General features: G+C 40.2%; 1 protein-coding gene across 2 annotated transcripts in view; it reads left to right on the forward strand.

Annotated features, from left to right (window-relative positions):
• Positions 1-15,442, forward strand: part of LOC122552713 (apoptosis-stimulating of p53 protein 2-like) — a 117,491-nt gene that overhangs the window by 73,277 nt on the left and 28,772 nt on the right. For both annotated transcript variants that reach the window (XM_043695612.2, XM_087991255.1), the window contains exons 11-12: positions 2,339-2,490; positions 13,063-13,498. In XM_043695612.2, coding sequence (XP_043551547.2) covers positions 2,339-2,490; positions 13,063-13,498 — 588 coding nt within the window. The remainder of the gene's footprint in view (positions 1-2,338; positions 2,491-13,062; positions 13,499-15,442) is intronic.

Below are 15,442 nucleotides of genomic sequence, written 5' to 3' on the forward strand. Positions count from 1 at the left end.
CCGGCTGAGGTTTTCCAGCATTGACAACTTTAATTTCAGATATCCAACATCTACAGTATTTTATTTATTTTGTGTAAAATGAAATTTCTTTCATGCATGTTTGTTCACTTTTAATGCAAAATTGAAATTACAATTGCAATCAAATAGTTTTAAGACGACTAGATGGGGAAGCAAATTAATTTTTTTCAAAAAAAATCTCTTTCCAATTAAGGAAATGAATGGGTAACTGACTTTTAGCCTTTCCTGATGCCACCTTTTGCACAGATACTTCGATACTCTATATGATTAAATAACCGGGTGACTTTTTTCCTGTCTCCCCATTTGATAAGTGAGTCAGATTGGGAATTTGGTGCGACCTAACTTCTTTCCCAAAGTATTAGTTTTCAGAATGAGACTGAAAAAGTACAGATTTGAAATGTCACAGATGAGGTGCAAATGGCCTGGAAAGCTGCTACTGTTATCCCATTATTCTAAATAGGAGGAAAGGGTAGGTGAGGATCCAAAATTGAATGAGTGGCAGGAAGTAATGTGCAATGGTAGAGAGATGTTTCTGAAATTGAAAATCTGTTTCTGGTGAGGTTTCAAAGATCTCGGTACTGGGGCTCTTACTGCTTGCGTAATTATTAATACTTTGGACTGAAATACAGGGGGCGTGATCAAGAAAATTGAAAATGACATGAAAATTAGTAAGGTGGTAAATAATGGGAATAACCAACTAGTCACGTGGACGGAACAGTGGCAATTGGATTTCAGCCTGGAAAAGTGTAAGGAAGTGCAGTTGGAGATTGCTAGCACAAGGGATTACATTATGAATGCTAAGACCCTGAAAATACTGAGATCTGAGGGACCTCTGTATGCATTTCCACAAATCAGTGAAGGTAGCAGGTCAGGTAGATGAGATTAAGACGACATAGGGGAATCATGCCTTTATTAGCTGTGCCATAGAGCAGGGAGGTTATGTTGAAACTGTATAAATTGGTTAAGTTACAACTGGAGGACTGCAAACAATTCTGGTCTCTACACTGTAAGAAGGATGTGATTATACTCAAGACAGTGCAGAGGAGATGTATTAGGGTGCTACTGGGCTGGAGGCTCTTAGCCAAAAAGGAAGATTGAGTAGGCTAGAGCTGTTTATCTTGGAGCAGTGAAGGTTGAGAGGGGGTCTAAAGTGTCTGAATTATGTGGCATAGAAGGGATGGATAGGATGACACTTCCATTAATAGAGAGACTGATAGCCAGATTTAAGGTAAGGGCGATAAAGCTAAGAGGAAAGTTGAGAATTTTGCTCATCCAGAGATTTTAAATATTCATCCCCTTGATGAGCAAGGGGATATAAGGGGTTATTGATGGGGGGGGTGGGACTGTGGAGTAATCCAGGAAGCCAATATCTTATTAAATGGTGATGCAGGCACAAGTGACTGAATTGCCTGCTCTTATTCCTAACTTGTATTTTTATTAGAAAATCTGGTAGCAGATTCCGGTACTGCTCGACTGGCATCAGGTTTTTTTAATGTTTGCACCACATGTTTTACAGAATCTGGCTCTACACACACTTCCTGTAAGTGGCCCAAGTGTTCCTCATGGTCTGACATTCATCTTTGTCCATTCTCAATCTAAATAAGTAGACTTCTAGCAATCATAGCAGAACCCCTTCTCTATATACCAGCTACTAGAATGGCAGCATGTGAAATGATTGTCTGATCCAGAAGAAGACTGATATAACTTGTACCTGACCAAGTATCAAACTTTGAATCAACAAATAATGTCAGATAAATATAAGTAGTTGAATAAACAATAAATAACATACAATGTTGACTCTTGGAACATAATAAAGAATATTATCAATATAGACTTTAATGAGTAGTTTATTTAGGAATGGCTGATCCAAGAGGTCTACAGCCGACCAATGAACATATCCCGTACTCAAAGGTATCGCCAATCAAAGCTCTCAATCAAATTCACTACCTAAACTGCACCTGGTTATTTGATCTATGCCATTGTTACCCAAGTTAAAAATCACACAACACCAGGTTTTAGTCCAACAGGTTTATTTGGAAGCATTAGTTTTCGGAGCACTGCTCCTTCATCACGTAGTTTAACTTTGACCATCCCAGTCCGACACCAAATCCTCATCATTGTTACCTAAGGTCAAGTTGCCTCTGCTAAAATTGTGAGAACTTGTTGGCAATTCAAAGAAAAAGTTTAAAAGTGCATTTCAGATAGAAGTCTTGTTTTTGCCATAGCCACTCATTGCATTAATCATTATTAGCTTTTGTTAAATTTTGAAGCACAACCAAAATAAATAGTTGAACCAGATTTTTTAATGTGACTTTAACAGTGGGTGATGGTGATGTTGTGATGAGAGACAAGAATGATAAGCGAGTCCGTTGCTTCTCCATGTTTGAATCCATGGATCCTCCTACAGGAATTCCATCTACTGGAACATTAAGGAAAAACCAGAGCAGTGAGGACCTTCTGCGGGAAGTTCAGGTATAGATATGAATGTTGTTAAACCATGTTTAAAAGAATGATGTAATTTCTAATGTTGACATCATTCTTCCTCAATCACAAAATGTAATACAAATAGCAGATCTTGATGTGAAGCATTTTTAAATCCCTCCCATTTCTCCCCCTTTCCCAGAAGCCACCAGCTGTTCCCTTTCCTGCTCCAATACTGCCTTCCTTCTCCTAAATTGTCCTTCCACTGCTCCGCTCCAAAACTACCACCAGCTTTTCATTTCATGTCTTGAAGCCTCCTGCCCCTTGAAAATTCTGTTACTAATAGGTTCACTAATGAATCTAGTCAGAGACAGCCTATAATTGGAGGAGTGGCTCCTTACTGATCCTGTCAGCCCAGTATGCATGTGATGACTTTTTTTCTGATTAATTGCCCCTGGATTGATTTTGCAAAAGCATTTTGATGGATTTCAAGAATGAATTGGTCCACCATCCCTAGGTGTTTTGAACACTGACCACTCTACTCCTGGCTGACTTTTTTTACTCCTTCTAAATGAAAGGTGTTTTGATGGGAACATGGCTGAATCCTACTTGCAACGTCTTTCATTGGAGTTAAGGACAAACAAATAAGAGAGTATAAATGGAAAGAGTTAAATCATTACCAGCAGTTGCAGTCAAAAAAAATGGGGGCAGTTGTTACTATCTGAAATTGTTGAACTCCTTCTTGAGTCTAAAATGCTGTAAAGTGTGTTATTGACAAATGAAGTGCAGATCCCTCAGGTTGCATTAAACCTCAGTGAAACATTTTAGAAGACAATGGTATGAGATAGGAGGAAGGTGGAGATTGAAAATACAGATGGTGGAACCTCTGGGTCACTGAACAGACTGAACAGAGGTACTCTTCAAAACAAGCATGGTGGCTCAGTGGTTAGCACTGCTGCCTCGCAGCGCCAGGGGCCTGGGTTTGATTCCGACCTCAGACAACTGTGTGGAGTTTGCACATTCTCCCCGTATTTGCGTGGGTTTCCACCGGGTGCTCCCACAGTCCAAAGATGTGTAGGTCAGGTGAATTGGCCTTGCTAAATTAGTGTTAGGTGCATTCGTCAGGGGTATATATAGAGCAGGAGAATGGGTCTGGGTGGGTTACTCTTCGGAGGGTCAGTGTGGACTTGTTGGGCCGAAGGACCTGTTTACATACTGTAGGGAATCTAATCTAATCCCATTTTTGACAGGATTCCCTGCAGTATACAAGAGCTTTCGCCATTAACTGTAAATACAATTTACTAAATGGAAATAAGCAAGTCGATCACTATTTCATCCGGCACAACAATTTTTTTGGATGGTGGAAAGAGAGGGATTAAAAAAGGTGTTGCATCTCTTTGCATAAGAAGGTACCTTGGGATCATTGGGGTTAATTGAAGAGTGATACAGAACAGTATGGAGGGAATGGTCCTTTCCGAATGTTGAAATATGAGGGAAACTGCGTATTTGTTGGTGACATCATCTTGTGTATATGATTGACATTGGAGGTTGGTAAGGTAAAAAGTGAAGTCAAGGGTGCCTGATTGTGGTTCTGAGTGAGCTAGGTAGGGGTGAGATCAGGAGTTAAAATAAATTGGCCAAGCAAGATGAAGGATCCTGTGATTCACAGTGGAGAACATAGAACAATACAGTGCAGAACAGGCCCTTCGGCCCTTGATGTTGCGCCAATCTGTGAACTATTCTCAGCTCGTCCCCCTCCACTACCCCAAAATCATCCATGTGCTTATCTAAGGATTGTTTAATGTGGCTGAGTTGACTACATTAGCAGGTAGGGCATTCCACGTCCTTACCACTCTCTGCGTAAAGAACCTGCCTCTGACCTCTGTCCCAAATCTATCACTCCTCAATTTGTAGTTATGCCCTCTCGTACAAGCTGATGTCATCGTCCTAGGAAAAAGACTTGCACTGTCCACACTATCTAATCCTCTGATCATCTTGTATGTCTCTATCAAATCCCCCCTTAGCCGCCTCCTTTCCAATGAGAACAGACCCAAGTCTCTCAGCCTTTCCTCATAAGAGCTTCCCTCCAGACCAGGCAACATCCTGGTAAATCACTACACCCTTTCCAATGCTTCCACATCCTTACTGTAATGGGGGGACCAGAACTGTACACAATATTCCAAGTGTGGCTGCACCAGCATTTTGTATCATTGCAGCATGATATTGCGGTTCCAGAAGTCAATCCCTCTACCAATGAAACCTAACACACCGTATGCTTTCTTAACAGCACTATCCACCTGGGTGGCAACTTTCAGGGATCTATGCACATGGACTCCAAGATCCCTCTGCACATCCACACTACCAAGAATCTTTCCATCGACCCAGTACTCTGCCTTCCTGCTATTCTTCCCAAAGTGCATCACCTCACACTTAGCTGCATTGAACTCCATTTGCCACTTCTCAGCCCAATTTTGCAGTTTATCCAAGTCCCCCTGGAAACTGTAACATTGTTGCAAACTGTCCACTACTCCACCGACTTTAGTGTCATCTGCAAATTTACTAATCCATCCACCTGTGCCTGCGTCTAAGTCATTTATAAAAATGGCAAACAGCAGTAGTCCCAAAACAGATCCTTGTGGCACACCACTAGTAACTGGACTCAGACTGAATATTTTCCATCAACCACCACTCGCTACCTTCTTTCAGAAAGCCAGTTTCTAATCCAAACTGCTAAATCACCCCCAATTCCATGCCTCTGCGTTTTCTCCATCAGCCTACCATGTGGAACCTTGTGTGTGTGCAGAAATGTATTTTGATAGGAGTAATATGGTGGGACAATATTACAAATCTAAAGGGGGTGAAGGAACAGAGGAATTTGGATGAATATGTGCATAAATTACAAGGGAGAAAAACAGGTCTATATTGTGGCTAAAAAGGTTTTTTGGAGCATCTTTGATTTTACTAACAGGTGCTAGAACCCTTGCTAATTTTTCATTATTTGTTTTATTTTTGGCTTGGAGTTATGAGCTATAAATTGTGAGCTAAAGGTGACTTTTGGACTGTGGGTAACAGCTTGTGTTAAAGAGGAAACAAACCGAACAAGCTTTTGTTTATGCGTGAAGCTAGGCTGTAAGTTGAATGCAGGTTTGTTCATGATCATAAGGTTCTATAGAGCTTTGTCACTGGGAAGAGCATTGCATTTTGGGCATTTTCTGAGGAAAAGGAATCTGGATGTTGATGTTAGTGTTTAGATTTGAAAGCTCCAAGCCTAACCGTCCATGAGCAGCTTTTGGAAGTTCAGAGAATAACAAATTAAGTTATAAGTATTACTGCCTTGATCTAAGTCACCTCCCAAAGGTGACCTGATTAACATTTCAGAAAATCAACCACGATACCAGCATCTGTTCATTGGAATAACAATTGTGAAAACTAAAGTAACCTCACCAATTTTGATTTTTTTTTATCCCTTATCTCTGCATGCGTTTTTCTGTTTATCTTTTGTGTTAATGAGGCTGAAAACAAAAGTTTGTGGGTTTAGAGAATAGACCAGATAATACTCTGGTAATAATTGATTTCATGTAAAATTTGACCTCCTATTTTTGGCCACATAACCTGGAATTTTCCATATATCTTGTAAAAGTCGATCCTAGTTCTTCACAGACAACAAATCACTGTTAATGTGTCAGTGCGCTGGCCGTCACATCCCGCTCCAGCTTTCCAGTCTGCTGGTTGTTCTGCTCCACTCTCGTTCTTCCAGTCTGTTGACTGATGCATTCTGCTCTGGGTTTTCAGAATTACCATAACACTTTTTTTTTCATTTGGAGATCAGTTAGGGCTCTGCTAATGATATGGTATGAATTTTGACTAACATGAATTTCAGCCCTTCAAAGGTAGTATCCATGTAATAGTCGACCCTATAAATTTAACATTAAAAGTAGTCAAAAAAGTTTGACTTACTCAAGTGTACTTTGTTTAATTTCACTCCAAGTTACTTTTTGTAAATAAATTGTGAAGTCTTTTGTATAACATACAAGTATTAAGGGGAGGCAATGGCCTTGTTATATTATCAGTGGAGTATTAATCCAGAGATCCAGATAATGTTCTGTGGACTTGGTTTTTTAATCCCACCATGGCAAATATGAAATTTAAATTAAATAACAATGTGGAATTAAGAGTCTAGTGACAATCATGAAATGATTGTTAATTGTTACAAAACTCATCTGGCTCACAAAGTCCTTTAGGGAAGGAAACTGCCATCCTTCTCTTGTCTGGACGAGAAGTAACTCCAGACTCTCAGCCATGTGATTCACTCTCAACTGCCCTCTTAAAATTTGTGATAAATGCTGGCCTAGCCAGCAACACCCTTGGCCTGTGAATGAATTTAAAAGAAATAATAGCTGGTGTCTGGAATTGATTATTTGCATTGTATTTTCAAGACAGATATGGAGAAACTTGGAGATTTGAATAGAGTCCTGTCATGAAGGAAGGCAGGTTATTCTGGAATTGGTTGTTCAAAAGTCTAATCAGGAAATATTGGAGTTAATTTTGAGGGTCTTTGAAGGTTTCAGTTTTACCATATTATGAATGCAGATACAGAAAAGCGGATTTGGCCATGCTATTTGTGTCTGTGTCAGAGGTTGTGTTAAACTTGTCCAGAGCTCAGCTGGTGTGATGTATTCATATCTTGATACTATGCTTTGGGAAAGATGTGAAAGCATTAGAGAGATCAGAAAAAGTTCACTACCATATTCCCAGGGATGAGGAAGTTCAGTTTTTTAAAAATGGATTGAAGAGAAGGATGAGACGATATTTGATCATGGCATCATGAGAGACCCAGGCAGACTAAGGAGGAAAAGTGTTCCAATGACAGGAATTATTGAGGACAAGACGGCACAGAATTAAGCAGAATAATACAACATAAAAATATTTTTACATATCAAGTAGTTGTGATCTGTAATAAATTGTGTGTGTGATGGACACAGGTTCATTGAAGAGGGAATTGGATGTTCTTTAAAAGTGAAGATTGCATAAAGGAAAAAAAAGAAATTGTTCTCTTGAAGCGCAGATGCAGTAGGCTAAATAGGGGCCTCATGTGTTGTAATAATTCTGTGATTTTAAAAAGAATGCTTGAGGAAAATGAAAACATTGTATCAAGGATTGTATTCTCAAAACAGATATGGAGAAACTGGGAGATTTGAATAGAGTCCTGTCATGAAGCAGGCCAGGAGAAAATGTGAAAGGGAATACATTTACATTGTAATGTTGGTTGCTAGAATAGAGGAGACGTGGACGAAGGGAAGAGTTGCAGCTGAGAGAATCAGCAGTGCAACTCATCGAGATGGATAAGTAATGAAGCTAAATAAGGTCCCAATCAAGGACCGTCCTCCAACAGTGCTGCAACTTTCCTAGTATCACATGCATACCCTGTCCGGCCAGGAATCTAATAACGCTACAAAGGCAGCCTTATCTCAAGGAATTTGAGAGGCCATGGTGATTGAATTAAATTGGCAGTGTCGAAGAGCTGCAGTGCTCATAGGGTTCCAGGGCAACCATAGGTGATCTGGAAAAGTCAACTGTATGTACGGAAACCTCTCAAAGAAATTTTCATCATAGAGTTAATGCTGATAGAGGGAACCTTCATAGGCACTTCCACTTTGAGATTACCTCCTTTGATTCCCTGTTTTCCAGCAGCACTTATTTTCCACATTGGACATTGCTGTGACCCTTCAGTTGAGTTGCTCATGTTGCCTGATCTGTCCACTATCCTTAGTTGCACAACTATCATAAAAGATGCCTCATATAGTTCCTATCAGCATGCACAGGCTCAGGACCAATGCATAATTCTGCTGTCAGACTCCCGATATTCACAAGATTCAGCTCTGAATTTGCCTGAGTCTCTGGTGCTGGACTACCACTGTGTCTGAGAGAATTGGGTTTTTGAGTAAGAGTCGGAATTCAGAAAATTTCATGTTGGATCTATGGGTGTTAATTAAGACAAAATGAATCTTTTGTATGAAGTAACAATTATGTTTAGGTGGCATTAAGTAGGGACCTCCCTGAAGTTTCAAACCTTTACACACGGTGGCACAGTGGTTAGCACTGCTGCCTCACAGCACCAGAGACCTGGGTTCAAATCCCGCCTCAGGCGACTGACTGTGTGGAGTTTGCACATTCTCCCCGTGTCTGCGTGGGTTTCCTCCGGGTGCTCCGGTTTCCTCCCACAGTCCAAAGATGTGCAGGTCAGGTGAATTGGCCATGCTAAATTGCCCGTAGTGGTAGGTGATGAGCAAGTGTAGGGGTATGAGTGGGTGGCGGATCGGTGTGGACTTGTTGGGCCGAAGGGCCTGTTTCCACACTGTCGGTAATCTAATCTAATCACTGCATTTTTGTGTTTAGTTAATGAATTCTTCAAATCTGCAATAGTTTTCTCAGTGAAATGCTCTATTTAATTGAAAATGTATTTCAGAATTGAAAACCTGTTTTTTGAAATCTTATTTGCAATAAATATATGAAAATTATGGGACTGAATAATTAGAAAATACATTTGCTCTTGCTCTGATGTAACTGTGGAAGTTTAAAACATTAATCAGTTTGATATTGCAATTTCTCCCTGGATCAAACTAAGCTATCTTATTTGTTAGTACAGGTATCTTTTTGTTGTTTAGATTGTTTATGCATTTGATCATTAAAGGAGTATCAATAAGAACTTAGATTTATTTATATAATATCGGTTCTGCTATAACAAGCATTTCTTCAATTTGATTTGGTTATAACCCAATTGAAGAATTTAGACCATTATTTATAAAACAAAAACTTTCCTTACTTGTATTGGCTGTTAGACAAAGCCAGCCCCATTTGTTTAAATGGTGCTGCTATTACATGATTTTCTTGGATTGCACAGGAACAGAACTAATGTGTTATATCAGAACAGATTGCATCCTTAATATAGAGAATGTGTCAAATTGATTTATGGATCAGAATATGTAAAAGGAATAGTGAGATGATGAAAAAGCACTAGAGTTGAATCGCAAAAGCTTCATGCAAGGGCTAGCTACTGGAAGTTTAAGAGGAAGGGATCTGGAGAGAATTGTCGAGAAACCAACTAGCTGAAGGATATACTGCCAGTAATGGGGTGGTGAGAACGATGAGAATTTGAGATATAGAATGTTCAACAAAATAAAATATGGCTGGTGGAGATTTAAGAAATAAGATGGAACAAAATGGTTGACCGATATGAAGAGAAGATGAAGGATGTAAAACCTAAGACGGTAAGCGCAGGAGTAGGCCATTTGGGCCTATTAGCCTTCTGCACCTTTCAGTAAGATCATGGATCATCTGGTTGTGGTCTTAGCTCCACTTTGTTATCTGCATTTCATAATCCTGAGCCTTAAATAAATTTGACCTCCTATCTCTAATACCTTCACCTATTCAAGGATTTGAGGCAGTCAGAGTCAAATGTAGGTAAGTGAGGACAAGTGTAATAAATAAACAGTGCATAATGTTGGAATATAAAGTTTTAGTCAAACTGATGTTTCAGTAAAGTAATGGATGGATGATGAACTGAATTAATTTAATGTGACAGTGACAAAAGGGTTCCAATAGTAGGAGGCTGAAATATGGGCAGAGATAGAGAAATGTGTTCTAATGGAGTTGCACAGGGGTCAGAGTTGGGACCACAACTCTTCGTATTATGCATTAATGATATGGATGATGGAACTGTCAGCATTGTGAATAAATTTGCAGATGGCACAAAGCTGGAGGGACAGATAGTGTTGAGGAAGTAGTGGGTCACTAGAAGAGCAGGCAAAGAAAGTGGCAGATGGAATGCCATGTGAAAAGTGCAAGGTAATGCAGTAAGAAGAATAGAGGCACAGGCTATTTTCTGAATTTTGGATGTAGGTTTGCTCGCTGAGCTGAAAGGTTCATTTCCAGATGTTTCGTTACCTTACTAGGTAACACCTTCAGTGGGCCTCATGTGAAGCAATGCTGAAATTTCCTGCTTTCTATTTTTATGTTTGGGTTTCTTTGGATTGGTGATGTAATTTCCTGTGGTGAAGTCACTTCCTGTTCCTTTTCTCAGGGGGTGGTAGATGGGGTCTAACTTGATGTGTTTGTTGATAAAGTTCCGGTTAGAACGCGATGCTTCTAGGAATTCTCGTGTGTGTCTTTGTTTGGCTTGTCCTAGGATGGATGTGTTGGCCCAGTCGAAGTGGTGAAGTCACCACAGGAAATTACATCACCAACCCAAAGAAACCCAAACATGTAAATAGAAAGCAGGAATTTTCAGCATCGCTTCGCATAAGGTCCACTGAAGATGTTACCTAGTAAGGTAACGAAATGTCTGATCAGGTCCTGGGGATTTATCCACTTTTATGCACTTCCTCCTTTGTAATATGGATATTTTTAAAGATATCACCATCTATTTCCCTAGAGTCGAAACCTTCCATGTCCGTTTCCACAGTAAACACTGATGCAAAATGCTCGTTTAGTATCTCCCCATCTCCTGCGGTTCCACGCAAAGGCCGCCTTGCTGATCTTTGAGGGAACCTTTTCTCTCCTTCGTGACCCTTTTTGTCCTTAATGTATTTGTAAAAACCCTTTGGATTCTCCTTAATTCTATTTGCCAAAGCTATCTCATGTCCCCTTTTTGCCCTCCAGATTTCCCTCTTAAGTATACTCCTACTTCCTTTATACTCTTCTAAGGATTCACTCAATCTATCCTGTCTATACCTGACAAATGCTTCCTTCTTTTTCTTAACCAAGCTCTCAATTTCTTCAGTCATCCAGTATTCCTATACCTACCGGTCTTTCCTTTCACCCTAATGGGGGTATACTGTCTCTGGACTCTTATTATCTCATTTCTGAAGGCTTCCCATTTTCCAGCCATTCCTTTTCATGCAAAATCTGCCCCCAAACAGCTTCTGAAAGTTCTTGCCTAATACCATCAAAGTTAGCCTTCCTTCACTTTAGAACGTCAATTTTTAGATCTGGTCTATTCTTCTCCATCACTATTTTAAAACTAGAATTATGGTCTCTGGCCCCAAGTGCTCTTCCACTGTCACCTCAGTCACCTGCCCTATTTCCCAAGAGTAAGTCAAGTTTTGCACCTTCTCTAGTAGGTACATCCACATATTGAATCAGAAAATTTTCTTGTACACACTTAACAATTCCTTTCCATCTAAACCCTTAACACAATGGCAGTCCTAGTCTATGTTTGGAAAGTTAAAAACTCCTACCATAACCATCCTGTTATTCTTACAGATAACTGAGATCTCCTTGCAAATTTGTTTCTTAATTTCCTCTGACTACTTAGAGGTCTACAATACAATTCCAGTAAGGTGATCATCCCTTTCTTATTTCTCAGTTCCAACCAAGTAACTTCCCTGGATGTATTTCCGGGAATATTCTCCCCTCAGTACAGCTGTAACGCTATCCTTTATCAAAAATGCCACTCCCCCTCCTCTCTTGCCTCCCTTTCTGTTCTTCCTGTAGCATTTGTCTCTTGGAACATTAAGCAGCCAGTCCTGTCCATCCCTGTGCACGTTTCTGTAATTGCTGATATTCCAGTCCCATGTTGTTAACCATGCCCTAAATTCTTTTGCCTTCCCTGTTAGGCCTCTTGCATTGAAATAAAACTGCGTTTATTTGTCAGCCCTACATTGTTGTCTGCTTTGTGCCTGACTGTTCGACTCGCTTCTTTTTTCAACTGTGCCAATCTCGGATTGATCTCTTTCCTCACTATTTCCCTGGGTTCTCCACAACCCCCCCAACCACCTTATTAGTTTATATCCTCTTGAGCTGCTCTAGCAAATCTCCCTGACAGTGTCTCAGTCCTCTTCCAATTCAGGTGCAATCTGTCCTTCTTGTACAGGTCACATTTACCCTAGAAGAGATTCCAATGATCCAAAAATTGAATCCTTCTCCCACACACCAGTTCCTCAGCCATGCATTCATCTGCTCTATCCTCCTATTCCTGCCCTCACTAGCTTGCAGCACCAGGAGTAATCCAGATATTAGTACTCCAGAGGATCTCCTTTTTAAATTCCTGTCTAATTTTTTATATTCTCCCTTCAGAATCTCATCCTTTTCCTATCTCGTTGGTTCCAATGTGTACAATGACCTCCTGCTGGTCCCTCTCTTCCTTGAGAACATTCTCACCCTCTCTGAGACATCCTTGATCCTGGTACCAGGGAGGCAACACACCATTCTGACTTTTCGCTGCTGGCCACAGAAACATCTATTTGTACCTCGGACTAGAGAGTCCCCATGAAGTTGAGAAACACCAGCCATGATCAAATGGTGAAGATGATTCGATGGGCTGACTGACCTAATTCTTCTCTTACATCTTATGGTCTCTTTACACTGGAGACGATAGGAGATCAAGTTTAACAAGATCTCACATTTGGTGGTGTTCTGGTTCAACCTGTGAGGGGAGGATTCTATGACCAGGAGAGGATTTTTGTGGCACGCACAGTGACTAATTTGTGAAGAGTAAAATGATTCCGTTCTAAGTGCAAAGTTTTGAAGATCAGTAAAAATATGGAATAATCCAGATCCTCATTTATCAAAATGTTTGAAGTTCTATTTTTATGTAAACTAATTTTATTCAATTTTGATTTTCAGACTGCTAACAAGAATGTCGTTAAAGTACCACCCCCTGTCCCTTCCAAACCAAAGCAGATTTCCTTACCTTATTTTGGACCATCTAATTTAGCTGCTATAGCAGAGAATAAGCCAGAGTCAATCACTCAAAAGTTGCCTGGGAATGTAGGAACCATAGTCAATAAGCTGAAACCAACGCAAACTTCAGGATCACAGCATTGTGCTTCAAGTATGCAAATTCATTCTTCTCCAGAGGCGCCACCTGCCGCTACAGTACGACCTTTCACCCCACAACCATCTAAAGAACCTCCACCCCAACCCCTGAAAAAACCAGAGACAGTGGCTGCAAGTTCTATTTACACCATGTACACACAACAACAGGCACCAGGCAAAAACTTCCAACAGGCTGTTCAGAGTGCATTGACCAAAGTACAGACACGGCCTCAATTCACAAGTGGTAAGGAAGATTTCATTTATTGGCTGTTTTGAATTGAATTTTTGGATTTTGTTTTCTGATGGTTCCATTGTGATCTGGTGTTAGCATGTAATATTCCCTTCTCCCTTTCCCAACATTGTTATTTCTAAACAATTGATTTTTGCTCTGAGATATATATTTTGTGTCTTCATGTTAAGTGATAGTGGTGTGGATTAATACTTTCTGATAGGGAAGATAGTCATGTTATTTTTTGCTCGTGTACTCTGGCTGTTTTTGTAGCGCTTGTCCAATAACGGAGTTTGTGAATTTAAAATCTTTTTGGACTAAGGAAATAAATACTACAGTGGAAATCTCTCCATAAGATAGAACTTCTTCTTTAAAAAAATGTTTTTATCCATATGCTGTATGATGCTCAGATTAGAATTGTGGAAATGTTAAGATGGGTTTGTTGTCAGACAGTTTTTACTTTTAATGGTGTATGGTAGACTGCACATAATATTTGGACTCTACATGCAGAAAACTTTTTCCAAACCTCCCTTCCCATCCTATGAACCTAGGAAGTTGTGTTGCACAACGCCTCCCAGCAAACAACCTTGACTGGAGTTTTGACCGTGTGTGTTGCTGAGCAAAAAGACCTTGGAGTGCAGGTTCATAGCTCCTTGAAAGTGGAGTCGCAGGTAGATAGGCTAGTGAAGAAGGTATAAGGTATGCTTTCCTTGATTGGTCAGAGTATTGAGTACAGGAGTTGGGAGGTCATGTTGCGGCTGTACAAGACATTGGTTCAGCCACTTTTGGAACATTGCGTGCAAGTCTGGTCTCCTTCCAATTGGAAGGATGTTGTGAAACTTAAAAGGGTTTAGAGAAGATTTACAAGGATGTTGGCAGGGTTGAAGGATTTGAGCTATAGGGACATATTGAATAGGCTAGGGCTGTTTTCCCTGGAGCGTCGGAAGCTGAGGAGTGACCTTATGGAGGTTTATAAAACCATAAAGGGCATGGTTAGGATAAATAGGCAAAGTCTCTTCCCTGCGTGGGGGAGTCCAGAACTAGAGGGCATAGATTTAGGGTGAGAGGGGAAAGATAAAGAAGAGACCTAAGGGGCAACTTGTGAAGCAGGGGGTGGTACGTGCATGGAATGAGCTACAGAGGAAATGGTGGAGGCTAGTACAATTGCAACATTTAAAAGGCATCTGGGTGGGTATATGAATAGGAAGGGTTTGGAGGGATATGGGCCAGGTGCTGGCAGGTGGGACTAGATTGGGTTGGGATATCTGGTCGGCATGAACGAGTTGGACCCAAGGGTCTGTTTCCGTGCTGTACATCTCTATGTCTTTATGACCCTATGCTCTCTTTACCTAAAAAAAAATTACTTAATGTTAAGGGGAGTGCAGAAAAAGTTCACCAGACTTTTGCTGGGATAGCAAATTCATTATTCCTGTAAAAAGAGATTGGGTCGACTGGTCAGTCATCACTGGAATTGAGAAGAATAAAAGGGGATCTCTTGAAACATACAAATTTCTGACAGGGCTCAGATGGTTGATGAATCTGTGGAATTTTTGACAGAAGACTGGAGGCAATAGCACTGAATATACTTAAAGAAATTGATACATTTTTCGAACTTAAGGCATTTCAGGTTATTGGGGCGAGAACAGAATATGATGTGATCAGCTGTTATCAAGGGTGGCCCACCACTGCTGCTATTTGTGTGTTCAAGCAGAGTTTGCAATAGTAAAGTTGTCCCTATAAAAATAGGAAATGATGGAAATGCCACAGGTTAGCTAGCTTCTGTGATGAACAACAACAGGATAGTGTATTGGTAACATTGGATAAAAAACAAAATGATGGGGATCATTTCAGTATCACATTTTTAACAAACCTATTTGTAAGTGTATAAAATTTAAGAGGAAAATTCGCAAGCAGAAAATTATTCCGTGAAATGTTAAATCAAATTAACTTTGGCTATTT

This window comes from Chiloscyllium plagiosum, unplaced genomic scaffold (genome assembly GCF_037043375.1).
Source record: "Chiloscyllium plagiosum isolate Xiang-an unplaced genomic scaffold, Cpla_swu_hap1 HiC_scaffold_10, whole genome shotgun sequence".
Classification (NCBI taxonomy): Eukaryota; Metazoa; Chordata; class Chondrichthyes; order Orectolobiformes; family Hemiscylliidae; genus Chiloscyllium; species Chiloscyllium plagiosum.